This window comes from Orcinus orca, chromosome 6 (assembly GCF_937001465.1).
Source record: "Orcinus orca chromosome 6, mOrcOrc1.1, whole genome shotgun sequence".
Lineage (NCBI taxonomy): Eukaryota > Metazoa > Chordata > Mammalia > Artiodactyla > Delphinidae > Orcinus > Orcinus orca.
In genome coordinates this window covers 116,929,692-116,957,491 of record NC_064564.1, presented here as the reverse complement: position 1 = coordinate 116,957,491, position 27,800 = coordinate 116,929,692, and the positions used below count along the sequence as shown (strand labels likewise).

The window sequence follows — 27,800 nt, the reverse complement described above, 5'->3', positions numbered from 1 at the left end:
AAAAGCCAGGCTCTGGGGGCTGGGGTGGGAGAGCACAGCAGAGCTCGGGAAGGAGGGAGCCTGATTCTTGCAAAGACAGTTTGGCAGGACTCCGAGCAGCGGCCCCTGGGAAGCCCCCGCTGCTGACGTGACACATCAAAGCTGGCACCGAGACAGCACAGAGGCAGTGAGCGGCGGGGAGAGCACTCGCGAGGGGCCACGCTCAAAGTCGCCGGCCTATCCCCCGCCGTGGGGGGCGCCGCGCTCCACCCGGACCTGTTGCCTTTCAACCCGTGTTCTTTTTTTTTTTTTTTTTTTTTTTTTTTTGCGGTACGTGGGCCTCTCACTGCTGGGGCCCCTCCCGTTGCGGAGCACAGGCTCCGGACGCGCAGGCTCAGCGGCCATGGATCACGGGCCCAGCCGCTCCGCGGCATGTGGGATCTTCCCGGACTGGGGCACGAACCCGCGTCCCCTGCATCGGCAGGCGGACTCTCAACCACTGTGCCACCAGGGAAGCCCTCAACCCGTGTTCTTTGATTAGCTTGCACCCCCTTCGTCTCCCGCGTCCCAGAACCTGTTTGAATGCTGCTTCCCGAATGGGTGATGGCAGGGAAGGGAGAGGAATCTCAGGATGGAAACCAGCTGCACCTGGGGTCGGCGGGGGACACCAGGGGACAGGAAAGGATAGAAGACATGTGGAGGGGAGGGGCAGGGCTGCTCCCTGTTCCCCTTGGCAGCCTCGGGGGTGGGGTGGTTCCTGGGATCGTTGGGGCATATGGGCACCAGCAGGACACTCTCCCTCTCCAGCAACTTCTTCCACATGGGGTAGGGTCTTGGGTGCTGGAATTTGCTTAAGTCGGTGATGCTCCAGGTGTGGTCCCCCGACCAGCATCCTCAGCATCACCCGAAAACCTACTCAAAATGCAGATTCCCAGCCTAACCCGGACCTGCCGAGTCAGAAACCCTGGGGCGAGGCCAGTGATCTGTGAGTTAACAAGCTCTTCCGGGATGCACGTTCAAGTTGAGAACTACTGGCTTAAGCAGGAAATTGGCAGAGGGCAGATGTGAGGACACAGAGGTGTCTTAGGAGATACTGAAACCAGGGACCAGATGCCGGCTAGCCTCCCTCTTGTCTCTGGCCTACTCATTCATTCATTCTCTCTCCCCCGCTCACTCTTGTTCTTGACTTTTGCTGTCCACTTCTAGAAGCCATAGTGGCCCCATAACTTTCAAGGGGAGACATTACAAGTTCCCACCAGAGGCGCCCCCTCCCTTATCCTCTTGCTGTCTGCTCTTCCTCTTCCAATTCCACATCCTGGAAAAGCCATTCTGGGGCTGAGAGACCTGGTTTCTCTCTCCCCTTTTGTACTGGTTTTATTCCCTTATACTCCCCCCTGTGCCTGCAAAGTGGCTGCTGCAGCTCCAGCTGTTACATCCTCTCAGCTCCAGATCCAGTGGAAAGCAAGGTTCCTGCCCCTGATGATTGCACTCATGTCCTGGGCCTGACTCTCACTCGCTGGGACTGGGCCTTGGGCAGCCTCTGAAACAATCACAGTGGCCAGGAGTGGGATATGCTGATCAGCTTGGGCCAATCAGGGCCCTCCTCTGGATCTGATGGTGGGCTTGACCCCACAGAAACTGTAAAGGCTGAAGGACAAGACAGTGTGGCCTCAAAGGAACTTTGGGGGACTGTATATTACTGGAGGTGGGGTGTATGGATGCTGGGCAGAAAATAAAAGCAAACGCTGAAGTATTGTTACTCATTTCTACTGGTGTAGTGTGTGAGGTCTGAAGAGGGCAAGTCCCAAGGTCACCCAGCTGGCTGGAGCTGCAGCAGCCATTATGTAGGCAAGAGGTGGGAGTCTGAACCATGAATGGAGCCAGCCTTGGGCAGGGGTTGGGGGGATGAGCCCTAATGCTGAGGGTGAGTCTCTGCTCTACATAAAAACGTCTGTTCCAGGAATCCCCCACCCCCCAGCAATGGGCCTTAGCATTTGGAATTTATTTTGACTTCCCACATCTTTTATCAGAGGTGTGAGTGGGAGTTGGGAGAGATTTGGGCCCAGGCATCAGTGGCCCACTGGGCAGAGCTGCTTCCTCATCCAGATCCTTGCTGAGGAAGGAGGTGCAGGGCTTATTAAGGGGGCCTGAGGGTAACAATTTCCATAGCACCAAGCCCTTGCTGGGGGCCACGCACGTCCCAGGCATCACGTGTATTACCTCATTTAATCCTCATGGCAACTCTTTGAAGCACTTGGTCTTCGTCTCATTTACAGACGCGGAAAGTGAGGCTCAGAGCACCGAAGGCACTGTCTAGGGTCACTCAGCAGGTGACCAAGGTCCAAATCATGAGTGTCTGAGTCCCCGGCCAATCCAGTGGTCGCCCAAGGTGCTCCCTGGGAACATTCTTTCCCCACTCGGGCCATCCTTCTCCTGAAGCCGGAGAGAGCCTTCTGGATCACAGCTCACAGGCCTTCCACCTCCTCCCCCTCTAGCCCCCGGCCCTCCCTTGTGAGCCGGTTCCCGGGACACCCTTCACTGCCACCTCCACATGCCCAGGCCCAGCCTGCTCTTGTCGGGGAACCCATTCCAACGGCTCAAAGAGAAGACAGGTCAGGGTGCCGCCTGTAGAATCAAGGAGAACTCGAGCCCCCGTGGGGATTGGCCCCCTACCTCCCAGCCCTTCTCTGCACATCTGGTTCCCCACTCCCTCTCTCAGAATCGCTCTGTGTGCGAACTGACCAAAGCCGCTTCACTGCGCGCAGGTAAACATGGAGGGGGCCGAGTGCTGTCTATTCCCCTGACTCTCGCTCCCAGGACATAACGAGAGTGAGGTGTGGACGGGTTCTGCCACGTGCATGGACGCTTATTAAAACGCCATTTCTAAGTCAGCAGCCCCAGCGTTCCCACAGCCTGTCCCAGAGGCTCCATGATGTCCCAGCTCTCTCTCCCTTTAGGTGCTCCTTCATCACTCCAGGCAGACACGGCAGCATTCCCGAGGCAGGATCTGGTCACTCTGGACGCTGACTCTAAAATGAGAGGTCCAGACTTTTCTCCAGCATCACTGACATGTTGCCAGGCCCACCGCTTGCCCTAAGGATACTTCGGGAAATTAGGGAAAAGTGCTCGTTCCCCCGGGCCTACGTGTTCCCCCTTCAGGGTCCCCAGCTTGGCAAAAGGAGTGTAAGGTAGATTTCCCCTGCCCCTCACTGCACAGCTGGGTGCCTCTGGGCTCCCCTGCTGGGCCGTGGCCCTGAGGGCCCTCACCCTCACGTGGCAGAGGCCCTGCCCCCTCCTGGAGGCTGGTCAGCCCGGACATAGCTTGGGATGTGTGGCCCAGGGCTGGCCCAGGAGTCTCCCTTGGCCGAGTGTTGGGGAGTTTGGGGAGAAGCACCCGCTTTTAGTGACCGGAGGTCAAGGGGACACCTGGGAGTGGGTTTTCCAGGGGCATGGGCTCTGGGGCGTTTGAGGTTTTGTTAGAAAGAGCAGACCTGGTTGTGAAAAATGGGATGTCACTTCTGATCCGAGAGAGACAGCTAAGAAGAGAGGAAGCAGAAGGAAGGCCACTCTAGGTGTCACTCCGCGTCCCCCGCGACCGCTGCTTGTTTGTCCTTCCCAAACCTGGCCGGCCCGGGTTCAGGTCCTGCCTCTGCTCCTGCCTGGCTGTGTAGCCCAGGGAGGTGACCTAACCTCTCTGGCGCCCAGCTTCCCCATCCGTATAAAGGGGATGAAAATAGTACAGACTGCACAGAGCTGTAAACGTTGACTACTGTAGCCTGGCACCCAGCACACGCTCAGCAGAAACCACCAGCATTTTCAGTACTTACTGAGCGAATTAGGGAACGTGAAATTTCGTTAAGTCATCAGTCAGCAGGGGCTTCCTCCATCCCTGACGCTGTTTTGGTACAGGGGCAGAGGTGTGCTGGTCAATGTTTCACAACCAGCTCTTTGAGGGAAAAAGCCCTCCTTTGTAGCATTTGCCTATTTCCGTGGTACAAATGCCACAGAATACCAGGGCCTGCTTCAGGCTACCACCGTGAGGTCACGGAACGTGGGTTTGGGAAGAGATGTGCACCACCGGCTCCCTCTCGTACACCGTTGTCTGGGGGACAAAGCGAGTAAGACTCAGTCCCTTTCCTTCAGAAACTGTGAAACTTTCTGGGGAGACAGACATGTGAGCAGGCCCCTGGAAGGGCGTCTGGTTAGTGCAGTAACAGAGTTTGCCATCGAGGATTATGGCAGCCGCTGACCCAGCCCGGGAAGGGTCAGGGAGGGCTGCCTGGAGGCAGTGGCACTTGGGGCTGAGGCTCAGCGGGAACCTGGAGTCGCCCAGGTGGCGGTGGGGCAGAGCATTGGGGCGGGGGCTCAGGAGAAGCCAGAGCATGGAGGTGGGCGCGCATGCATGTTGGGGGGGTCATCAAAGAGGAGCCCAGGCTGGACGAGGGCAGGGCCGCAGGCTGGGCCTGGGCTTCATAGAGGCCACAGGGCCCTGGTCCGGGACCTGGAGAAGCTTCGCGTCCACAGGGCCGGGTCCTTGGTTCTTAGCGAGCCCGCTGGCCTGCCAGCTTGTGTCCCTTTGAGCCCCACACGGAAGGTCAGACTCTCATCCTGTGTCATCTTTCCTGTAGACGTTGCCCAACATGCTGCTCGTCAGACTGCTTCAGGAACGCCTGAGGGAAGAGGACTGCGTCAGGCGGGTGAGAAGCCCTGCGTGGAGCCAGCGGGGGCTCCGGGGAGAGGGGGCCTCCTTTACCAGATGAAGGAGACTGAGGGCCGTGTGTTTATGTCCCAGAGCAGAGATGACCTGCAGAGAAGGGTAAGAACCTAAACTCGGTGAAGGTCAGGCTGTACACGTGGATTTCACCTTGGATGGAGGAAAAATAACAAGGTGGCATCTGGGGAGCCCATCGGGATTCCTGTAGGAAAGAGCTGGCCCACCCCACGGGGTCACAGGAGAGCCTTTAATGGAAGGACAGCTGCAGAAGTGGGGAGGGAGACGCCCCGGACCTGGAGGGGCAGAGGGAGGATTGGGGGGCCCCCGAACTCTCCTTCCATCCTCTGACCTCTCGCCAGCGCTCTCTTCCGCCAGACCCCGTGAAGCCAGAGGGCAGGGGTCCGGGTGAGGCCGTCCGTGGAGGTCAGCCTCCTGGGGCGTGGACGGGGGTTGTGATATTGTGATTTATAAGAAGAAATGTGTATTTGGTCTTCGTCCAATTTATCAGTTGTTTGGGAATTTTTTAGTATTCCATGTTAATTTTTCCCTTGTGTGTTTTACTGTTATCTCTTTGTAGGTGTTTTTGTTTTTCTTTTTTTTAGTGGATGACCTAACAATTACAATATACAAACTTAGATTTCCACAGTCTACTTAGAGTCGGTATTTTACCATTTCAGGCAGAATGTGCAATATTGGTCTCTTTCCTGTCTTCTCTTTATGTTGTAGTTGTCTTATGTTTTCATCTATATGCATCAAAAATCTCATCGGGCAAATGTTATAATTTTCGGTCTCAAGCATCAAACATATTTTAAAAACTCGAGAGGAGAATAGTTTGCTATATTTATTCAGGTATTTACTATTGCTCTTGTTCCCCCTTCCTTCCTGATGTTCCAAGTGTCCCTTTCCGTCTGAAAAACTTTTGAGCAATTCTTCTAGGGTAGGTATGCCGGCAGTTAATTCTCTCGCTTTTCCTTCATCTGGGAATGTCTTTATTTTGCCTTCATTCCTGAAGGATAGTTTCTTCGGGATTCAGAATTCTAGACTGACAGTTTTTGCTTTCAGCACTTTGCAGAATGTTTCACTTTTAACACTGTGGTTTCTGGTGAAAACCCACAGTCATTCAAACTCATAAATAACGTGTCCTTTCTCTCTTCCCCTTTCAAGCTTGTTTTCTTTGTTTGTATTTTCAGAAGTTTATGATGCGTCTGGGCGTGAATTTTTGGGGATTTATTCTCTGCGGGGCTCCTTGAATTTATACGTTTATGTTTTTCTCCAAACTTGGGAAGCTTTCGGCCGTTGTTTCTTCAACGAAATTCCCACACCGTTCTCTTTCTTCTCCCCTCCGAGACTCCTCTGGCATGAAGGTCAGGCCATCCGGTGTTCTCTCGTGGGTCGCTGAAGCTCTGTTGTTTTGTTCTGTTTTGTTTTGTTCTATCCTTTTCCCTCTCTGTTGATGAGATTGATAATTTGTATTGAACTAGCTTCAGGCTTCTTAAATCTTTTCTCTCTCATCTCCAGGCTACTCTTGAGCCCGCCCAGCGAGTTTTTAATTTTGATTATTGTATTTTTCAGTTCTACAGATTCCATGTGGTTCTCCTTTCTGTCTTCTGTTTCTTTGCCGAGGATTTCTGTGTGTGCCTTTGTGTACAGGGAGCTTTGTCGTTGTCGTTGTTTCTGTAATAGCTGCTCCACTGTCTTGTCTGACAGTTCCAGCCCTTGAGTCACGTTGGTAGTGGTGTCTAATGTCCCATCCCATGTGAGCTGAAATTTCCTGGTTCTCCCTGTGCTAAGTAATTTTGTACCTGAACGTGCAAAATATTGCCCTGAGACTCTGGGTCTTGCTTGAATCCTACGGCGAATGTTGATATTTTCGTCTTAGCAGACAACTGATTCAGTTGGGCTCGGGTCGCAAGTTCTCACCACCTTCTCTGGGCTGTGGTTTCCACCTGAGTTCTGTTCGCAAGCCTTTGCAGTGCTGTGTGGTTCTCTACAGCTCTGTGCTGTGTGGGTGCCACTCGGGGGGGCCTGGGCAGCGGCTGTGCTGTAGGTCATTTCTCAGGAAGGCTGCAAGGCTGTCCGGGGTCAGCCCCATGCGTGCACACCTCGGGGGTGAGCCGGGAGTCCATAAACGACGTCATTTGGTTGCTTTCCCGCGCTCCCCTCTTTGCCGTCTTCTTGGTGACCTCCAGTTCCCTGGTGTCCCTCTATTTGATCTTTTGGCCAGAAAGCTGGGCCTTTATCTACCTGGCTCTGTCACAGGCTTCCTGTGACAATGCTTGTGACCAGGGCCAAGTGGCGGGAGGACAGTGAGAGGAAAAATTCACGGGACTTTGCTGCATTTTCTAGGGACTGGGGAGGAAGGGTCCCCTGCGCTGTAAGAGTTTCAGGCCCCCGCAGGCCCCCTTTGTCAGGCAGGATGGCCTCAAGGCAGGAGTGCAGAAAAATAGAAAAGAAAAAAAAACACAGGGAGATTTCCCCTGCTCTCTCGCGTGTTGGGAGTCCCATTTCTTTTTTAATTTTATTTATTTATTTATCTTTGGCTGTGTTGGGTCTTCGTTTCTGTGCAAGGGCTTTCTCTAGTTGCGGCTAGTGGGGGCCACTCTTCATCACAGTGCGCAGGCCTCTCACTGTTGCGGCCTCTCTTGTAGCGAGCACAGGCTCCAGACGTGCAGGCTCAGTAGTTGTGGCTCACGGGCCTAGTTGCTCCGCGGCATGTGGGATCCTCCCAGACCAGAGCTCGAACCCGTGTCCCCTGCATCGGCAGGCGGATTCTCAACCACGGCGCCACCAGGGAAGCCCGGGAGTCCCCTTTCTTACTTCTCGAGCCAGAAATAGGGGCTCCTGGCCCCGTCTCTGTCCCTGTTGCCCATCTCAGGTCTCAGGCTGCCTGGAGAGACCAGCTCGGGGACGCCGGCTTGCAGGGATCTTGAACCTTGATCTTCTTCCCCAGTTCACCTACTACTGTATTTATACTCTCTGAGTCCTCAGACGGCCGCCCTTTGCATTCTGTCCGTGCATCGTAGCTGCTTTCAGTGGGGGTGACAGGTTACAGTGGGCTTACTCTGTCTTGCCCAGAACCAGAACTCGTGTGCGCACGCACAGACACATACATACACTCTCTTGCTTAAAAATTGATTGAGGGGCCCACATCTGGAAGGATGCCTGGGCACCTTCCCAGGGCACTGGTGGAGGAGGAGCCGTTCTCACAGGCGTGCTCTGCATGGTCCTCGGCCGCGTGGGTCTAAATCACGAGAGAGCCTCAGGTAAGCTGCAGTCTGAGTTTCAAAGTCTGGTCTGAACAGCCTCATTTCCTCTGACTTCAAACTGTTCCCAGCGAGCTGATTGTCTCTTGCTGCCCAGGCCTAGGCAAGCGCCCAGAGCTCAGAGGCCAGTCTCATCAGGGGTAGACACATTCTTTTCTGTCCAGGCTAGATAGTAAATATTTTAGGCTTTGCAGACCGTACAGTCTTTGTCGCAATTTCTCAATTCTGATGTAATGTGAAAGCAGCCATACATGATATATAAACGAAAGGGCATGGTTTGTTCCAGTAAAACTTTATTTATAAAAACTGGCAGCAGGCTGTGGTTTGCTAACCCTTGTCCTAAATGATACTTTCACACGATGATAAAAACACTTCTACCCTTTCTCTTCAGTTCTAAATAAAAAACAGACCTCCACCTTCCAGCAATGTTAGGAGAAAGGCCACTTAACCACAGACTTTGGTTGTAACCAAGTTCCCTCCTAGTGACCCGGCTCCCAAGCCCCCCGGCTCGATTCCACCCACTCCAGTCAAGTGCCCGCTGTAGGCACGGCATTGTCCATCCTGCTGGGACCCTGCCCCCTGCCCCCACTCACCCTTCTCAATTCCCCACGAGCAGGGTGGTACCCTGGGCCCCAGGCTCACCACATGCAGTTGGAGACAGAGCCTCACGTGCCCAAAGCAAAGCCGACTGGGAGGCTCGTGATGGGGCCACAAACACAGGGTGAAGGGAACCCAGGCCCAGGGGAGTCGAGTTGTCACCGAAGCCTCTCGAGATGGGGGCGGGGCAGTCTGCGGAGAGGCTGTCTTGGGCAGAGGGGCCGGCAGGCAGACAAGGCAGGACTGGGAATATAGCTCCCCCGACCCCTACCGCCGCCTTAGTTCAACCAACCTCAGACCAACTCTTCCTAAAACTGACCCACCCATCCGTCACCCTCTTATCTGGGAAATGGTGAAAGAATCGTTAGTCAGGAGTGAAGGGGAGGGCAGAGCTCCCTAAGTGACTGGAAACGGGACGGGACTTTCTCGTACAAAACGCTCTTTGCCTTAATCCGTAATTGGTTATGAGTTGCCGAGTCTAATTCAACTCTGGCCTTGCGGATCCCCAGGCAGGAAGCGTTCGGGTCTGCCTTTCGTCTCTTTGCTCTTCAGAGCTGAGCTGTTTCTCCTCTTCACCAGCACTGCTTGTCACATGGTGGGTGTCACTCCTTTGGTATGAGTGCACCCAAGTCACCCAGACCGGAACCCCTCAGAGGGATGGGGGCTGTATTTTTTTTTTAATTAATTAATTAATTAATTTTTGGCTGCACTGGGTCTTCGTTGCTGCACGCAGGCCTTCTTTAGTTGGGTTGAGTGGGGGCTACTCTTCGTTGCAGCGCGCGGGCTTCTCACTGCAGTGGCTTCTCTTGTGTGGAGCACGGGCTCTAGGCGTGCAGGTTTAAGTAGTTGTGGCATGCAGGCTCAGTAGTTGTGGCTTGCGGGCTCTAGAGCGCAGGCTCAGTCGTTGTGGCGCACAGGCTTAGTTGCTCCGCGGCACGTGGGATCTTCCCGGACCGGGGCACGAACCCGCGTCCCCTGCATTGGCAGGCGGACTCTCAACCACTGCGCCACCAGGGAAGCCCTGATTGTCTATTTAAAAATTTTTTTAACCTCTGTAAGTCACTGAGTCATGGTTTCTGGGGAAAATAGGATGACTTTCTCTGTGATTTCAACTGGACATCCCAGATTTGCCCTCAGTAATCTAGAATAGTCTCTCAAACACACATTTAGCTTCCATAAGGCTTTCTTGAGCTTCTCTGAAAGCCCAGGCTGCACAGCTCACCTGCAGCACGTGGCATCCCAGGTCCTTGCCGACAGCTACCACCGTCCTCAAAATGGTCATAACGTTTATGAGCATTATTGATTAATTATATCAAAGTGATATCACTGTTAGTTACATCGTACTCTGTGACTGTACTGTGCATTACACTTAACACTGTCGGTGGAATTAATACTATTTGTATTAATAGTTGTCATATTCATTATCATCATCATTCCTATTCTGATGATGGTGGCAGATGTTGTCTGGAGTCCAAACAGAGGCTTGGGAGCCCCGGTCTGGCACTTGGTCCCCTACACCGCACTGAGAGTACCCCACGCAGAGAGGCGGTAATTATTATACTGTTGGTGGTGACCACTGATGGGCGGTTTAGGGCTGAGTGCCACATCAGCGATCTCATTTCCTTTGTACGACAGCGCAATAGAGCCTCGCGGCTGTCATCACCCCTGTTTTAGGGATGTAGCATCTTAAGACTCGCAGAGTCTTGCACAAACCCCACAGTCAGTCCCAGAACCAGGATACAAACATGGAGTCATGCTTTGGGCCACTCTGTACTTGTCTGACCATCACACGCTGTGTGTCGACAGCGAGTACTTCACTTCCCGGGACCTCTGTTTCTCTATCTGTAAAACACTGGACTCGGGCTCGAGCACTGGAGCTCCTTCTGGCCTGACATTCTGATTCTGATCGTGTCCAAGCCATTGTTACCTGCAGAGTAAAGAAATATCTTCTTTAATTTGTTTGAAAATTTCTCTGAGCTTCCAGGGACATCCAGTACCTTTTTCATCTCTTCCCGGTGGAGACAGGATTTCAAGAGTAAGAGATGAGGTCCTAATTATGTGCTCTGGTTGTTCAGAAACAAAACGACCCCTCATCCAAAATAAACAGGCTTTCTTGCTTTTAGGGAGAAAAATGGCACATATGCATATTCATTTATATGGTGATTATTATTATTTAACTTCGCAGGGACTAGAACTGGTAATTTAGAGCACAAAACGGAGGCAGGGAATAGTGTTCAGGGAAAAAGAATGCAATCATAACCCATCAGGATTCTGTAGTTAATGTTGCCTTTTTTCCTTTTCTTTCTTTTTTTTTTTTTTTGGTCTCATGCAATCTCTTTGAAGAATGTCTTTGAAGTGACCATCAAATACATTAGAGAAAGAGAAATTAGCACTTTGTATTGGAATTATCGAAAGCAGGTGGGCACTACGTTCAGGGACCAATTGGCTTTTCTTTAGGGGCAGCTGAGTTCTTGGAGTCCGGGAGTGGCCAGTTCTTGAGACCACATCTGTAGGGCAAAGGGAAGCTAAGAAGTAAGGCAGGGAGTTCAGGAAATGTGAGGGGAAAGGCTCAGTACCAAAGAGAATCTAAATCTCACCTTCACCATAGTCACCGTTTGCTCTCCATTTTTTTTGGATTACCAAGAATCCCTTTCCCTTCTTTGACACCTAATCCATCTCCCTGCAGCTACCGTGGTCTCTTTCTTCCTAATCCTGCCTTCATATCGCTGCCAGAGAGATTGCTTTAAAAAATGAACAAATTTATTTCTTGACTGCAGAACATTCATGGTTCAAAATTCAAAAGGTACCCAGGTCCCCCTCAAACTCTTGTCCCCCAGCCACTTGGTTCCCTTCCCTGGAACCAAGCTGACCTGGAGTCAGCTGCTGTTAACACTCCCTTGAAAGAACATCCTTCTGAAGAGTATTTGTTACACAGAGAAGCATCTGTCTTTTTTTTTTTTTTGCGGTACGTGGACCTCTCACTGTTGTGGCCTCTCGCGTTGAGGAGCACAGGCTCTGGACGCGCAGGCTCAGCAGCCATGGCTCACGGGCCCAGCCGCTCCGCAGCATGTGGGATCTTCCCGGACCGGGGCACGAACCCGTGTCCCCTGCATCGGCAGGTGGACTCTCAACCACTGCGCCACCAGGGAAGCCCTCATCAACTTTTTTTTTAAACGTTGTCTTGAGAACTATTCCTACCTGAAACCTTTTATGAAAGGGGAAACTGAGGTCCGAATGGAGGAAGGGACTTAGCCTAGGTCAGGGGACCAGCGGGCCAGGACAGGTGTGGACCTGCCACCACACCTGGCTGCCAGGCCCGGCTTCAGCCCGGGAACCCGGGACCCTGTGCCATCCCTTTGACAAAGGTATTTCTGCATCACCAGGACCAGGCCGATTAGAATGTCACAGACAGGGACCATCAGGCTAAGAGAGACAGAAGAGATGTTTCCATGTATGGCCAGCCACCTCGCCCAGCTGTGGGGAGGAAGCAGCTGTGCCCAACGATGATGGCTTGTCAGGCGCTGGGAGTTTCATCACCCGTGAAAAGTCAGAGGCCTCCACGGATGGCTCGTGTCTGCCTCTGCTGGCCTGTGCCATCCCTCGCACATCTGGGCTGGTGGGCGGCAGCAGGACCTGGTGGGGGAGCTGGGCGGGCCTCGGTGCGGCTCGGTGTGGGCGCCCAGGGATTGCAGGCAGGCCTCGAGGGCTCTGGGGTGCGCAGCACGTCATACAAGCACCGTGCCTGGCCCTGAGGCCCACTGGGCAGGGTTACCCCGCTTTCCCATGCGAAGTGAGCCGAGTGAGAGCAAACCAGGATCCCTAACAGGTGGGGGAAGCCTGCTGCCCCCATGGGCCTCCCTGTGTGTTAGGCAGGGGTCCTGTGCCCTCTGGGGTTGGCTCCTGACCCGCCAGCGAGCCCACAGCATGCTTCTGGAATCATTGCTCCAGTGAGCTCTGGAACATCCCGTACCTGCCTGGATGAGAGATGGCAGTCTTTTTTTTTTTTTTTTTTTTTTAATTTAATTTATCTGTTTGGCTGTGCCGGTCTTAGTTGCAGCGTGTGGGATCTTTAGTTGAAGCATGTGGGCTCTTAGTTGCGGCATGTGGGATCTTAGTTCCCTGATCAGGGATCACACCCAGGCCCTCTGCATTGGGAGCGTGGAGTCTTAACCACTGCGCCCCCAGGGAAGTCCCAGCAGTCTTTTAATTGTAGTGCCTGGAGGGAAAAACAATGAAATTTCAAAACTACCTGGAGCCTTCCCGGCCCTGGCTTCTGTCCATTGGCCTTGGCTTTTCTTTCCTTCTGTGAGCGTCCACTTGGGCTGGAGTTCACTGCTCCGGAGGTTAGGGCTGGTTCTCGCCAGGCGTGAGGCCAGAAGCCCCTGCAGGCTGAGCGGGGCCGTCGGCAGCGACCTTTAGTGTGACCTGGGCAGGGGTCGGCATTTTCGGCGCTCATGTGGTAGTCGGCACCCCCCTCGGTCGCGCTCTGTGTTGCAGCACCTCTCCTTTCTGTTTCCCAAACCAGGGTGCTTGGAGTCCCACCCACCCGAGCGGATAACACACCCTGATAACACAGATTCACCTGCTGCGTCTGCGTCCCCCGGGGCGGCCCGGCAGAGGCCTGCGGAGGGACGCTGCCCCGCCCGCGCTCAGGGTGCTGAGTTCTCACCACCCCCTCATCCCCAGCCGCTGGTCAGGAAGTCTTCCCAATGCCTCCACAAAAAGCAGAGGCGTGAACAACGGAACGTTTCCCCGGGGACCTGTGGTTACTTAGATGGGATGCAAGCAGGCCCCCCCTTCAGCGAGCTCAGAAAATATCAACCCAGCCCGTGACTCGTCAGGCCTGAGACTGTGGTGAAGGTCAGAACAAAAATCGTGTGATACCGTTTACGTGTGGAATCTAATGAAAAGTGATACAGAGGAACTTGTTTACACAACAGAGCCCGACTCACAGACTTCGAAATCAAACATGGCTGCCGCAGGGGAAACGTGGGGCGGGGGAGGGATAAGTTAGGAGATTGGGATCAACAGATACACACTACTATATATAAAATACATAACTAATAAGGATCTAGTGTACAGCACAGGGAACTCCACTCAATGTTCTGTAATAACCTATATGGGAAAAGAATCTGAAAAAGAATGGGTATATGTATATGTATAACTGATTCACCTTGCTTACACCTGAAACTAACACAACATTGTAAGTCAACTCTACTCCAATAAGAATTTAAAAAACAAAACACCGAAGAGGCCAGCACTAAGCCCAGCACAGGTGCTGGGCAGCAATGCGGGTCCGTTGAGGTAAAGGTACCAATAGTCGTTAACCAGCCTTGACTAGCACATGGTGCAAGTCACTGCCACGCTCGGAAGCACTTTCTGGTGAGATCCGCACAGCTGTCCTGCAAGGTTTTCAACAACCAAGACTTACAGGCACCTACTGTGTGACAGGGACCATTCTAGGTGTGTGAGGGACAAAACAGAACGAAGGAAACAGAGTGCCCGCCTTCACGGGCCTGTGGCTAGTGGTGCAGGTAGGCGTTTAGCACTGTGATTCTCCCACTTTACAGAAAAGGAGGCTGCAGTGCCGGACCCCCGCTGCTGACCCAAAGGAAGGATCCGTGTGTTGCCTGAAAAAAGAACTGCTCTTCCAGAAATCCAGCAAGTTCCGGTGTCTGGCACCACGCCATCTCCCTCCTTGAGCTGCAGAACGACATCACCAAAGGCAAAACTTTGACCACGCCCCCAGCTTGCTAAGTCAGGGAGAAGAAGGTCTCCGAGGCACCCTGGAAGGGGGTCGCTTCCCCGCCGCCCCCCGTGATCAGTGCATGTGTTTCCTTTACAGAAAATGCAAAGTGCGACTTTGCGTTCACAGGTCAACTTCTTTTTGATCTCATTTCATATCGTGGAGATGCTCCGTTACTTTATGATAAAGGAGATGTTGCTGGAGCACACTTCTGACAGTAGAACCGAGAGTCTAACATTTCCTTGGCAGATTTCTAGACTTTGTTTACTTTTTCCTGTCTGGTCCCAGATTGGCGCGTCCCTGCCCGTAAGGGGAGTGAGTGCTTTATAGTGGAAACGCTAACGGATCGCAGAAGCCCGATTCTGGTCTACAGAACCCCCCGCTGTTTGTTTTACTTCTCCTGGCGGCGTCACTGGGCTGGCATGAATTACCCAGCTCTCATCCTCTGACGGTGGGAACGCGGCATTTTCTTGCCGTTGTTCTGACACTCGCGGGTTTGTAGATGTCACTCGCGTCCTCTGAGGAGTGCGGGTTTATTGATCAACAGCTCTGCTGAGGCCCGGGGCTGTGTGTTCCTCTAACACAAATGCAGTCAGGATGGCTGGGCATCTGGAGGGGAGGTCTGAACTCCACTCGGAAAACTGAACGGCATGCGTCACAGCGAGGCAGGGCTCTGCGGGCCGGGCTGGACGCCGTGAGTACCCCCTTGTGGGTCCCTCGTTTGTGGGTGTTTCTGGACCCTGCGGTGTGGTCTCGGGCTTGTTCATGGCGTGTGTGGCCCACCTATCTGCTGGCTAAGCAGCAGGCACCCCGGGTGCTCTGCGGGCAGCTGGTGCCTGGGATGCCCTTAGGATCCTTCTAACTGCCGTCGGGGAGGGAAAAAAGATGGCTGGAATGCAGGACAGAGCCCGATGTTCGAGCCACTGTAAGTGGACTTCGGAGCAGCAGAGAGCGTTGGAGAGGCCCGGTGATGTTGGAGACCGCATTGGACTCAGAACCACCGACCACGTCACCCTTGGCAGGTTGAGGTCGGATCCAGGGCCCGGATCAGAGACCTGCCTCCCGAGAGCTGGAAACGCCCACCAGGAGGACGGAACAGAGGGGCATCCTCAATCGCCCATTCCCAGGCTCTCGGTGTGGCTTAGTTTTGCAGCTAGCTGTCAACTGTGAAAACATGGCGTGTGCCAGAGACCGGAGACGGTTGCAGCTGCCGTTCTCCAGCACCTGCAATTGGCCAGACCTTGAGCTGGCCCTGTACGCTCATCACTGCACCTAACCTTGAACACCAGGAAGTGTGGGCCCGTCAGCATTATCCCTACGGCAGATAAGGAGATCGTTAAACAGTTGGCATGTGGGGGTCTGGGGGTCCGCTTGTAGCTTAATACCGTCAGTCAGTGGGATTTGGAAGAATTGTGGAAACTAAAGTGGATGATTTTTAGCTATAATCTGTAACATATTAAGTACCCCCAATTTTAATTATAAACATACTACCTATAATATTAATTATAAATGAGAGTATTGGTTAGAATACCAGAGCAAACATATATATATTTTTTGGCGTGCCTTTTATTTGTTGAGACTGTGTGGAATTCACTAGTCTTTAGACTGATGAGTTCTCATTCTCTGAACACGTCATCGATCCTCTCACGTTGCGCTTTCCACAGCTGGTCAGGTCGGGTTTTCCTGGAGCAACACTGTGGTGTCTGGTCTCTGGCAGCAGGAGAACACAGGCCTGAGCTGAGATGAGCTCAGGAAGATGTGGAAAGTGGTCCAGGCCTCCGGGTGGGTTGAGAGTGAATGTCCCCAAGGAACTGAGCCCGCAGGGGAAGGCTGTTTTGACTGGGAGAGAGGGAATGAAAATGGGGTGTGTTTCTGAAGGAAATGACCCAGACACGCCAGGGGCAGCCAGACAGAGGGAAAGTGACCAGTGGTGACCAGCACCCACCGACGGAGGGGATGGAGGGACAGCTGTTCCTGGTGAAGGTGAGGCCCAGAGCGTCCCCCAGACTCCTGCCCACCTTTTGGGGCCTGAAACGGCAGCCTTGTAAAGTCAGCCACTTGGAGATGCAGCCTCTTTCAGTCCTGTGGAAATGCAAATGCCCTTGCACTGCAGACGGTTCTTAGGAGAGAGAAAGGCACCCGCGTCTGCGAGGCGCCTGCTTTGGGTCAGGAGCTTTGTCCTCACACGTGTCATCAATAATCTTGTGTGATCATTGCAGGGATTTTCTCTTAGGTGGGTCTGACTGCCCCCATCTTACAGGCTAAGACTCAAGGCTTAGGTAATCGATGGTCACAAGGCTCCAGGGTTGGAGCCCAGTTGTGGACCCAGCCACAACTCTGCCCATGGCCAGTGCTTTCCCTGCACCAGGGCCCAGGTGGACAGGTGTGGCGGTCCCAGGATAAAGGGGGAGAGGGCACCAGCTTGAGGAGGAGGCGTGAAGCTACAGGCTGGCTGCTTGGCTGCGAGCCGTGCGAGGATCAGTGGATTTGGAATGGAGAGAGAGGAATGAGGCCTGAGAAACCATCGGGTCAGTGAACTCGGGCCACTGCAACCTCTGAGAATGAGGCCAGGAGCTCTGGGCTGACGTGTGCACCCAGCTCAGACCCAGCACTTGACCTTCAGTGTGTACTTCGGAATTCCCTGGGAGAAGAGTCATTACAGGTGTTGATCAGACCCAGGTAACTCGTCAGCAGCCCCCAAGGTCTGCCCCCACTGCCTACGGGGGTTTCCCCCTTCTTTTCATGATTTCGAGAGCTGGCAGAATTTCACAGGAGAATCAGGCTGCATGATTGCAAGTAAATTATCATGTTTTAATGTGCAAAGACCCTTAGAGGCAGGGCAGTCCCTCGTCCTGGTTGATGCCTATTTTCCCTGCATAATTATGAGTAGCTGTTCACTCTTAAAATGTCTTTGTTAGACCATAAATGTCTTTGCTAGAAGTTGCCTGGTCCAATCCTCTCGTTTTACAGATGAAGTTCAGTGCCTTGCACAAGTCAAATGGCCAATTAGGAAAGAGTCCTAAGTAACAGAGTTGGGTCAGCCGGATTGGGGGGGGTAGTTAGTTACATGAACCAGTGACTGACCACCCCCAGGTGCTATCTATTGGACAAGCCCCCAGACCCAGGGCTTCTGAACTTTTCAACATGAAAGAACAGTGTACCACACACAGTGGTGGAGAAATACGGCAATGAGTTGATAAACGGATGGGTGCATGAACGAATGAATGCACCCCAGGTCTTCCTGTGGAAATGCCCACCCCACTGTAAAAGCATGGTTGTTGTTTCCCGTCTGCTGGACCCAGGCTGGCGCCCCAGGTGGCTCCTGGGCAGGCATTGGAAAACGGATGAGCACGCTGGAGTGAGCGTGCGCTAGCCCACGACTCGCTAGACTCCCTCACTTTTACCGAAATGTGTTTTTCCCAAGTCCTCGTTGATTAGAAAGCTTTCCTCAGTTCACATCTGGGATGCCACTTACTGCTCTTTCCAAGAGATTGCCTTTTTTTTTTTTTTTTTGTGGCCGTACCGCGCAGCACGTTGGATCTTAGTTCCCCATCCAGGGATTGAACCCGTGCCCCCTGCATCGGCAGTGCAGAGTCGTAACCACTGGACCACCAGGGAAGTCCTGAGATTGCCTTTTGAAATGAATTCTTTATATTAAGTTCTGCAGTCTTTTTTTTTTTAAGATTTTTTTTTTTTGGATGTGGACCGTTTTTAAAGTCTTTATTGAATTCGTTGCAATATTGCTTCTGCTTTATGTTTTGGTTTTTTGGCCCTGAGGCATGTGGGATCTTAGCTCCCTGACCGGGGATTGAACCTGCACCCCCTGCATTGGAAGGTGAAGTCTTAACCACTGGACCGCCAGGGAAGTCCCCAAGTTCTACAGTCTTAAGTGGGGTTCCTTCCTGACAGGAGGTAGAGGAAAAGAACAGAGTTCACCTTGCTCAAAAGTATAATAATGATAAAACCAGTTCACATGGACTGGGCCGTTTCCCCATCGCCAGGCACTGTGCTTGTTTTGTTGTTGTTTATGTGTTTGTTTGTTTATGGTCCTCATTTAATCGTCCCAGCAGCTGTGGGGTAGATTGCTGTTAGTGTCCCCGTTTTGCAGAGAAGGAGAACGAGGCCCCAAGGGACTGAGTCCCTGGTTGAAAGTCCCACGGCTGGCAGTGGCACAGGCTGGTTCCCAAGCCCCTGCTCTGCACCAGCATATGATAAACTGACACCCTAACAGACTAATCGTCTTTCTGAAGAGATGGGTCCACACCACAGACATCCTCTGCAGTGTTTGAAAGGAATGGACCCATTAACTGGACGTTGTTGGATTATCCACTTCTTGTGCTTTCAACCAGAGGCCACTGTGTCTGAACCTGGGAACTAGACAGTGATGCCGTGAAGCATGTTATCTCTGCGGTGGGTCATCTCGGCATCGCCCAGCCTTGGAGCTGGGGTGGGACTGGTCTGCTGGGGATGGAACAGTGTGTTTTTCTGACTGTATCTTCCTCTGCAGAGTGGCCCCACAGACATTTTATATGAATTTGACTTTAAAACATTTTCTTAGCTATTTGGAACGAATAAAAAGCCTCTTAGACATTCACGTTTGTGCTTTACCAAATTTTAACACCCTGGAGATCAGTGGCTTCTAACCTGCAGACCTAGGAGTACGGATTTTCCCACATTCACCTTTGTATAGAAAAACGTCAGGCCTGTGTCCACCGATTTGCTAGCAAGGGTGGAACTTGGCACTGTCGGTTGTTCAGAAACATCTCTCCTGCCCGTCTCAGCCTGTCTGGGCACGTGCGTTTTTGGGCTGCGCACAGGAAACGGCCAGGCCAAGCCTCGGTGGGGCGGCAGAGCCAGTGTGCTGGCGAGTTACAGGAGTGTCTCACCCTGCTGCAGCGCGTGCTTGAACGTGGTCAGGAATGCCGGCAGCTGCTGCCTATTGTTTGAGATGAAACTTCAAAGTAAAACTTCCCGCTAGTCACCTTTCAGATGAGTTGCATGTGGAAGGCGTCCGAAGATGCCATGGCAGGCTAAGATTGTCATGTTTCTGTATAAACCAAAGGAACCAGTACTGGGGCAATTTGATGTCAACATTTTTTTGTATTCATCGAAATTGTTCTCACCGATTGTCTTGAAACATATCAATTTCCCAAACTTGATCTTTTAATATGCATTTCTTTTCTGGCTGATAAAAATCTCCCGGTTTTTCCTCTTTTATATGTTGGGAAACCGTATAACGTTTCATCAGAAAAAAGCGAGGGAGGTGGTGGCCCATGATGCCTCTTGCGGTGTGTCTCCTCGTTCACACTCTGAGCTGAGTGCGTCTGATCGAGTCCAAACCTTCAGCCTCAGTCGGCCTCCTTGGGACGGTGAGGAATCAGCCTTCGGCTCCGGGGAGCGCCTGGGATGGAGGCTCCAGAGGCTGCGGTTGGAGCCGGAAGCTGGATCAGGGCGTCCTAGGGAGAACCCAGGGAAGCACCCCGCTCTGGTCTTTGAGGAGAGGGGAGGAGACAAGGGGCACCGCATCAAACAGGCGGGGGGCCCAGAGGGCAAGAGTCCTGCAGTGGGAAGTTGCTAACTGCGCTTTAATAACAGTCAGAAGGGCAGAAGAGGCCAGTGTTCACACAGGGCGGGCCGCCCACTCGGCATCCGGCAGCGCTCTGCCGGGCCTCGCCACGTTCCCTAGGCTGGCTGGCTGCTTTTCTTCCCCGTTTTTTCATCTGTGACATCTGCTCGGTGCTTGTCCCTCCTGTGATACCGTACCCCTCGCAGCTGTGCAGACCTCCAGCTCTGTGCCGGTGCAGGGAGTGCCCTGAGCATACGGCCTTTTTGATGTGTGATAAAACAGAAGCGAGCCACAGGGGTACGGTGAGCGAAGGCATCAGAATATCAATTAACCTGCTCTGAACAAAGCTGCAGCTCCAGAGTGGAACAGACATTTCACTGAAGTGTCAGGAAGATGGATGATGTATTCTAATTAGGGACTGACTGCTCTCTCCGCATCCAGCCATTCCTGGAAGTCAGAACCGCGACCCTCGCGATGCACCTCACCAACGTCCCATCCCGGCATGGGATGCTACTGACTGATCGGTGACTCCTTGCTTTGCCAGAATTTGCAGCCATTAGCTTGCTCTCAACCAGAAGTGCTGTTTCGCCTTGAAAGTGTGGTCCATTTTGCCACTGGGCAGTTGCATATAACCTCTATAAAGTCAAGAGCTCTGGGAAGGAAGATCTTTGGCAGGCGCTAAGCCTGGGGCTCCCATCTCGAGGATGCTCCAGGACCCACACTCCGTGACGCAGAGGCCGTGGTCACTGTGCCCTTCCTTCCCAAGCGGACTGATGCGGGGATGAAGGGTCTCCACAGCTGCACCGGTGGGGTGGGGTTGCTGCCCTAAGAGGTCCTCCAGGGCCCTCGTTTCTTTGCACCTGGGTGATGGTGCCGTCTCCCTGAGTCTGAAGGAGTAACCCAGAGAGCAGGTGGCCTGGGATTCGCTTCGAGCGCGCCCCACCCACCTTCTCTTCTCCTTCCTTAAATTTCACATCCAAACCAGAATGAGGCACCAATGAGGCCAGTTAATTAGGGAGATGTTCCTCATTTTGCTGCACTTTTCCTGTGTAATTGGAAGGCCCACTTTCTCCAGTCGGCGAGAGCTGTTCCCCTGAATACTTCTAAAAACTTTGGACCACATACCGATACCAGCTGCAAATTTATGGGCAAGATTATAATGATTGCTCAGTAATGCAATATTAAAAGCGGAGGCCTTTCTCAGTGCTGAGTGAAGGCGGGGCTCCAACCTTCTTTCAGCTTCAAAAAGGGATTCGAAACAGAATTACCAGCCCTTGTCCTAGAAGAAGCAGTCAGGGGGCTCCGACTCCCTCCCCTCCAAATAAGGAAAAAATAAAGGGGTCTGAATGAAGCCAAGGTTCAGAACATTTGGGTTCAGCTTCCAGAACTGTAAGTGGGGAAGCTCTCAGACCCTGTGCTTCCTGATTCCTGGAGGGGTGCGCACATCTGTAGGTGTCTGCTCTTTGTAAGAGCTGCAGCCAGCGCTTGGCTGCCTATAACAAGGACTTGAGGGAGCAAAAGGCTGTTAAAAATTTTTTTTGCAGTTTTGCTTCATTAGTTCTAGAATCCAGGGGCTCCGTAGCTGCGCATTCTCCTGCATAATTTAAGGAATTAATGAAAGCATGCCTGATTTTTCCAATACTCTTTACTCTGTAAATTTGTTTAGCTTTTTTTTTTAACTGTCAGTTGAGGCTGTTGGAACCTAAATATTTTAATATTGAAGAAATGTGCTCTCCCCCCGTTTTTTTTTTTTAAAAAGAAAGACATTCCTTGCCCTCAACCACACGGTGTTCTGTACATCAGGTGTTACGAGTTATGGGTGACCTTGGGTCTCAGTTCACCCTATCAGTCCATCCTCTGACCTTACGGCAGGCAAGTTCTTATAATGACTGAGAGCAGGGGGCCCCTTTTGGGAGCCCGCATCAGAAACCTGGGCTTCTACTTGGGGCTGTCTGACCCCGCCTCACCGCAGAATGGAGACCTGAGGGGGACACGTAGTTTTTCGAGGCAGGAGCCCGCTGTGTCCCCCTTTGCCTGGCAAAGTAATAAAGCTATCCTTTTCTACTGCAGCCAAAAAAAAAAAAAAAAAAGAATGGAGACCTGAGACAATTTGCAGCTTTATTTCACTCTTGCAAAGCTCACTTTATCTACTTTATCTGACCATCAGGTTGAAGGCGTTAGTGTATGTGTGTATAACTCTAGGCTCATAGGATTTGAAAGGACTTTAGAAATTGTTGCATGGGAATATTGCTGAGGTACATTAAAAAGAAAACAGCGTAAGCAAATGGGAAGATCATGGTTTTTGGGTTTTTTTGTGGTCTTCTTTGGCCGCACAGCTTGTGGGATCTTAGTTCTGAGACCAGGGATCAAACCCGGGTCCCCGGCAGGGAGAGCGCCAAGTCCTAACCACTGGACAGCCAGGATATTCCCAGGAAGGTAATGTGTTGACTTGATATTGTAAAAATGTCCATCCTCCATAAATTACTCTGTACATTTAATGTCATTCCCAACCTTGTAGAATTTATATTTTGGAACTTGACAAAATAGTTTTCTGCCTACTTGGAGGAACCAAGTTTTGGAAAAAATAAAAAGAAGGAGGAGCATCTCCTATTAGATAGAACAATAAACTACAAAACAGCGATAATTCAGATGGTGTGAGGATGGCGCAAGAGTCTACAGGCAGAAAGATGTCAGAGCCAACATCATATCAGCATGTAGCTGTGACTAAAAGGTGACATTCAGAGGGAAGGGGACAGGCTATTTCATAGATGACCGTGGGACAGTTGGAGATCCACAAAGAAACAGATGAGATCAAGGCTCACATCATTTTCAAAATAAAATGTGGCTCTTTTAAATATTTCAGGGTAAAGAGTAAACCGTTAAGAGAACTCAGCTTAAATGCAAGTGAACGCGTATCAGCTTTGGCAGTGGCAAGGGCCTTTTTATACATCCACACAACACCAGAATCCAAAGAGGAAAGCGCTGATTGATTTGGCCAAAAACTTGTGTGTCAGAAACAACACCATACACAAAAGACAAACTGTGGAAAATGTTGGCAACATCATTTTTCTCAGAGTCTGTGGTAGCAGTTGCCAAAATGCGTTGATATTCTTAATATGTAAAGAGCTCCTGTAAACAAATGAGGACCAAACCCCAAGGGCAGAGTGAATAGACGGCATGAATGGACATTTTGGAAAAGAAAAAAATTCAAATAGCCAATACACATATGGAAAAAATGTTGAACCTCCTTAGTGATCAGAGAGATGTAAATTAAAGCAGCTACCGTGTACTCTAGTTTGCTGGACAGATTTTCCCCCAGGATAAAGCCTGACATTGACAAAGATGCAGGGAAGCAGGTGATCTGCCATTGGATTCAGAAACTGGTGGGCAATTTTGAAACTGTGATGAGGCAAAAGGTGTCAAAAGTTATAAAAGAAGGTATCAACTTTCAGAACTTTATCATGAGGATATTCTGTGTACCTCAAGATGTACATATAGCACTTTTTAAACGATAGTTTTTGTTTGTTCTTCGGCCGCAGGCTGCGCAGCAGGTAGGATCTTAGTTCTCCCACCAGGGATCGATCCCGCACCCCCTGCAGTGGAAGCACGGGGTCTTAACCCCTGGACCACCAGGGAAGTCCCTAAATAATAGTTTTTGTTTTTTTTATAATGGAATGAAACTGAATGAGCAGCAGCATGCGATTCATTAGCATTTGGCAGGTCAATTCATGCGATGCCTGGCAGCTACGAAAACTCCCAGGAGAGGAGCATCCTGTGACATGGGAAATATGCATGAAACGTTCTCACTGTGTGAAAAGAACAGACTACAAAGTAGTATGTGCAGTGTGACTTTTCTCCACCACCCCCACACACACCGTGCCCCCCACCCCACCCCCCGCCAGCCAGGAGAATAGATATCTCTATGTGAAGCCTGGAAGGAGATACACCTAAGTGTTAACAGTGGCTAGTTTGGGTCGGTGGTGTTACCAGTGACAAGCATTATTATTTCAGCTCTTTAGTGTTCCCACAGAGTGTACAACAATCATATGTGACTCTCACAATTGGACTTAAAGGGTTAATGAAAATAAATCTTCTAAACCAGCTCCCCAGCCGATCCAAGAAGACGCCTGAGGGATTTCAGCCCTATAACGAGTTCACGTAGGAACAGAAACTTGAACTCGGGCCCCTTAATGCTGTGTTCGGGACTTGTTCTTAAGAAAAGTGGGTTTTTGTTTTGCCCTTGGTGGTTCCTTTTCTCTCACATCTGAGAAACTCCCTTTAGGAAATAATCCGAAATGTGGAAAGAGCTGTAGCACAGAGATGTTCTTATGGTGTTCTTGGTAACGGTGCGAACGCGCAGCAGGTGAAGCGTTTGGTCGTGGGGCACGGCTCAGCGCGTGAGGCAGCTCACTCGGTGGAATGTTATATGGCCAGCGAGGAGGTGGGCCGACAGGAAAAATACGGTGGTGGTTATAACGCGGGATGGAAGAAATCAGGACAGAAAATACGTATGGTGTGACTATCATTTTAAACGTAAGATTCAGAAGGGGATGTGATATTATGAGAGGAGTTGTTAAGTGAGGTGAGGCGGCTGTCAGGAACGTTTATTTTCTCTGACCTTAAAAGTTCCAGTCTTTCTATAAAGGTATGATGTTCCTTTTATAATAGTTCCAAAAACATCTGGAAAAGTAAACATAGGTGAGCACCTTTCCACATTCTTTGCCTAGGGCTGGATTCTGGATGGCATCCCTGAAACTCGGGAGCAGGCCCTGTTGATCCAGACCCTCGGCGTCTCCCCCAGACATGTCAGTGAGTAGCCCCACCGCGCCTGGAGAGCCCTCCCCCCAGACCTGCAGACCCCGCGAGTGAGCGCTCCACTCTGCGTCAGCGGCGCCCCGGTGCCCAGGCACCACCCACGAAGGGGGTTTGATGGGCCAACAGGAAAAAGGAGGACAGCACAGTCGAATTTTCCACGGAGCTAAATGCATTCGGGGCTTGTTCTGAGAAACGTGAGGTTTTGCTCTGACCCTGGTGATTCCTTGTTTCAGGAATCTCACATCTGAGAAACTCTCTTTAGGAAATAATCCCCAAATGTGGCAAAAGCGTCCTGCACAAATATGTCACTGAAGCCTGTCCTCGGGCGAAGTGTTCAGGCGTGGGCTTCCTCTGTCCTGAGATTACGTGTTTGTGTTCTGACCTCTCTTTTAAGGCATTGCTGGGGATGGGAGATGGTGGTTGCTCTAATGCCTTTTACAGCAGCAGGTCGGCTGCCCACCACGCCTGGTTTTGCTTCTTTCCTTCTCTACCCAGTCGTGCTGAGCGCTCCAGACACGGTCCTGATTGAGAGAAATTTGGGGAAGAGAATCGACCCTCAGACAGGAGGTACGGCTGTCTCCACCTTCCCCCAACCACCCCGTGGGGTCTCACAGGGAATCCTAGTAACAGCCCTGCCCACCCCTCACTGAGCACTTACTCTCAGGCTTGGGCAGCAGACAGACCCGGGTTTGTGGTCCCTGCCCCTTTCTAGCTGTGTGACATGGGACAAGTCGCCCAGTGTCTCTGAGGCTCAGTTTTCTCACCTGGACTTGAGGATGGAAACGCTGAGCCCTGCCTTGTGATCTGCTCACTGTGAGGATGACATGAGAGCCTGGGGGTGGGAGCCTGGCACAGAGGAAGCGCTCCGAAAGTCACGGCCACCCTTCCCCTCGCGCTGAGCATCATCGCCACTTTGTTGTCGTTAATAGCGACGGGGGGGTGGGCCCGGAGCCAAAGCCGAGCACGGTGCTGCCGGGGTGGGCGGGCGAGCGCCCCTGGGACCCGCAGGCTCTGCCCCCAGGTCGGGCGGGCAACTCTAAACGTGTCCCTCTCTCTGGTAGAGATTTATCACACCACCTTCGACTGGCCCCCCGAGTCCGAAATCCAGAACCGACTGATAGTGCCAGCAGGCATCTCGGAAGGGGAGACGGCGCGGAGGCTGCTGGAGTATCACAGGAACATCATCAGGATCCTCCCCTCGTACCCCAAAATCGTGAAGGCCATCACTGCCGACCAGCCGTGCGTGGACGTCTTCTACCAGGGTAAATCCAGGTGGACCCTCGGCCCCTCTCATCCTGGTGTCACTTCTTCTGGCAGTGATGCCAGTGTCCGGTGTCCAGTGTCCGGGGTGTGCCTGGGAGCCCGGGAGTCAAGTCACGGAAGGCCCAAGGTCCCTGCCCAGAAACAAGTCTGGGGTCCCTGGGAGCGTCGTCCTCTGAGACCCTGGGCTAATATTCTATAGCCCGCATGGTCAGCGGACTTGACAGTGACGGGGGGGCGGGGGCGAGGAGAGGTGAGGGCCGGGGTGGGAGGGACATGCAGCAAGAAGTCTTGCCCTGAGGATGAAGGAAGAGGAAGAGAAAATTTATAAATATTCAAACAAACAAACGTACAAACCAAACCCACCAGCGCCACAAAACCCAAAAAACCACAACACAACTCAGATGTCCTGAGCCCACTGAGGGCAGGGATAGGCAGTTGCATGCCGGCCACGGCCCTGCCGTTGGGAACAGTAACAGATGTTCAGAAATGGGCTGAAAGAGGCCTGTTTGGGGGTCAGGGGTGTGACCATTGAGTCCCGAGGCTTTGGAGCCAGGTGACCTCAGCCCCACCACACGTCAGCTCTGCAGTCTGCGGCAACTCTCTTAACCCCTCTGAGCCTCAGTTTTGTCATCCCCAAAATGGGAACAGAAATCCTTCCTTCCTCACGGACTTAGGTGAGGGCTCCATGAGATCCTGCAGTGCAGGTATCTGCAGCCCTGAGCCCAGTAGCTGGTGCAGAGAACGGCTCAGTAAACATCGGACGTTGCTATCATCAGGATTCAACATCCGGTCCCGAAAGACAAGGAAAGTTAGAAGAGTTCTCCCCCAAAGCAGCTGCATTTATCATTTTTATTTTTTAAAATTTATTATTTTCTTTTATTTATTTCATTTTATTTTTATTTTTGGCCACGCTGTGTGGCTTCTGGGGGTCTTAGTTCCCCCACCAGGGATCGAACCCGGGCCCTTGGCAGTGAAAGCGTGGAGTCCTAACCGCTGGACCGCCAGGGAATTCCCTCATTTTTTAAAAGTCTTGCCGAGCTTCAGTTGTCTCCACAAGCAGTTATCCCCTTCTGTGCGATGCCGGTGCCTGACACAATGAAAATAGCTCCGCAGGGACTTTAAGACACTTGATGGTTTACGATGCCCTTTTTTGGTATATTCTCTCAGATCTCTTCAAGAGAAGTTTACTTTTGGTGGGGAGGTTGTTCTGAGCTCCCCGGAGCGGCCCTCCCACCGGCCCCCACCTGCTGGTGGCCTTGTTGTCTGAGCGGCTTCGCTTTACCGAGAGCGAGAGCCGGAGCCGGCACAGCCTCGCTCTCCGAAGGGGGTCGGTATACGAGGGGGCATGTCTGGAGAGTGATGCTACTTTGAAAAATGCCAGGCTTATGGATGCCTTATAAATTTCCAGCGATTTCGCATCTCGGAAGAGTCTTTAGTAGCAAACACTGCGCTCCGAAGATAAACAACCACAACATTTATCTTATGCCATGATTCTGAGTTTACAGATTAATTACTTCCAAACTACTTAATTAAATTTAAAAGTTCATACGATCGTTCATAAAGAATTCATGCCTGAAATTGTAAATAAAAATGTGAGTGTCTGAATATTAATTATTATTAATTAATAATGCAGAGAGAGAAATTGAAAATTGGAATGCAAAATTCTCTCTGTGTTGTTTTTTTTAATATCTCTGCTGTGCATCCAGCAACCACATATTTTTCAAAAGAATAATTAGCTGTTGAGACCGTCTGGGGGATCATTACTTCTAATTAACTTGGTTATTTACTGTAAATTAAGCATCATTTGTAAGCAGGCTGCTTTGCCTGTAGTATTCGTGCTCTTCAGATGGGCTGGAT

General features: G+C 51.7%; 1 protein-coding gene across 3 annotated transcripts in view; it reads left to right on the top strand.

Annotated features, from left to right (window-relative positions):
- AK8 (adenylate kinase 8) overlaps window positions 1–27,800 on the top strand; it is a 128,424-nt gene that overhangs the window by 17,301 nt on the left and 83,323 nt on the right. For 2 of the 3 annotated variants that reach the window (XM_004269067.2, XM_033426879.2), the window contains 4 exons: window positions 4,608–4,676; window positions 24,593–24,674; window positions 25,176–25,247; window positions 25,742–25,942. In XM_004269067.2, coding sequence (XP_004269115.1) covers window positions 4,608–4,676; window positions 24,593–24,674; window positions 25,176–25,247; window positions 25,742–25,942 — 424 coding nt within the window. Of the gene's footprint in view, window positions 1–4,607; window positions 4,796–24,592; window positions 24,675–25,175; window positions 25,248–25,741; window positions 25,943–27,800 lie in introns of all 3 variants that reach the window. The other variant, XM_033426878.2, reaches the window with a different exon arrangement.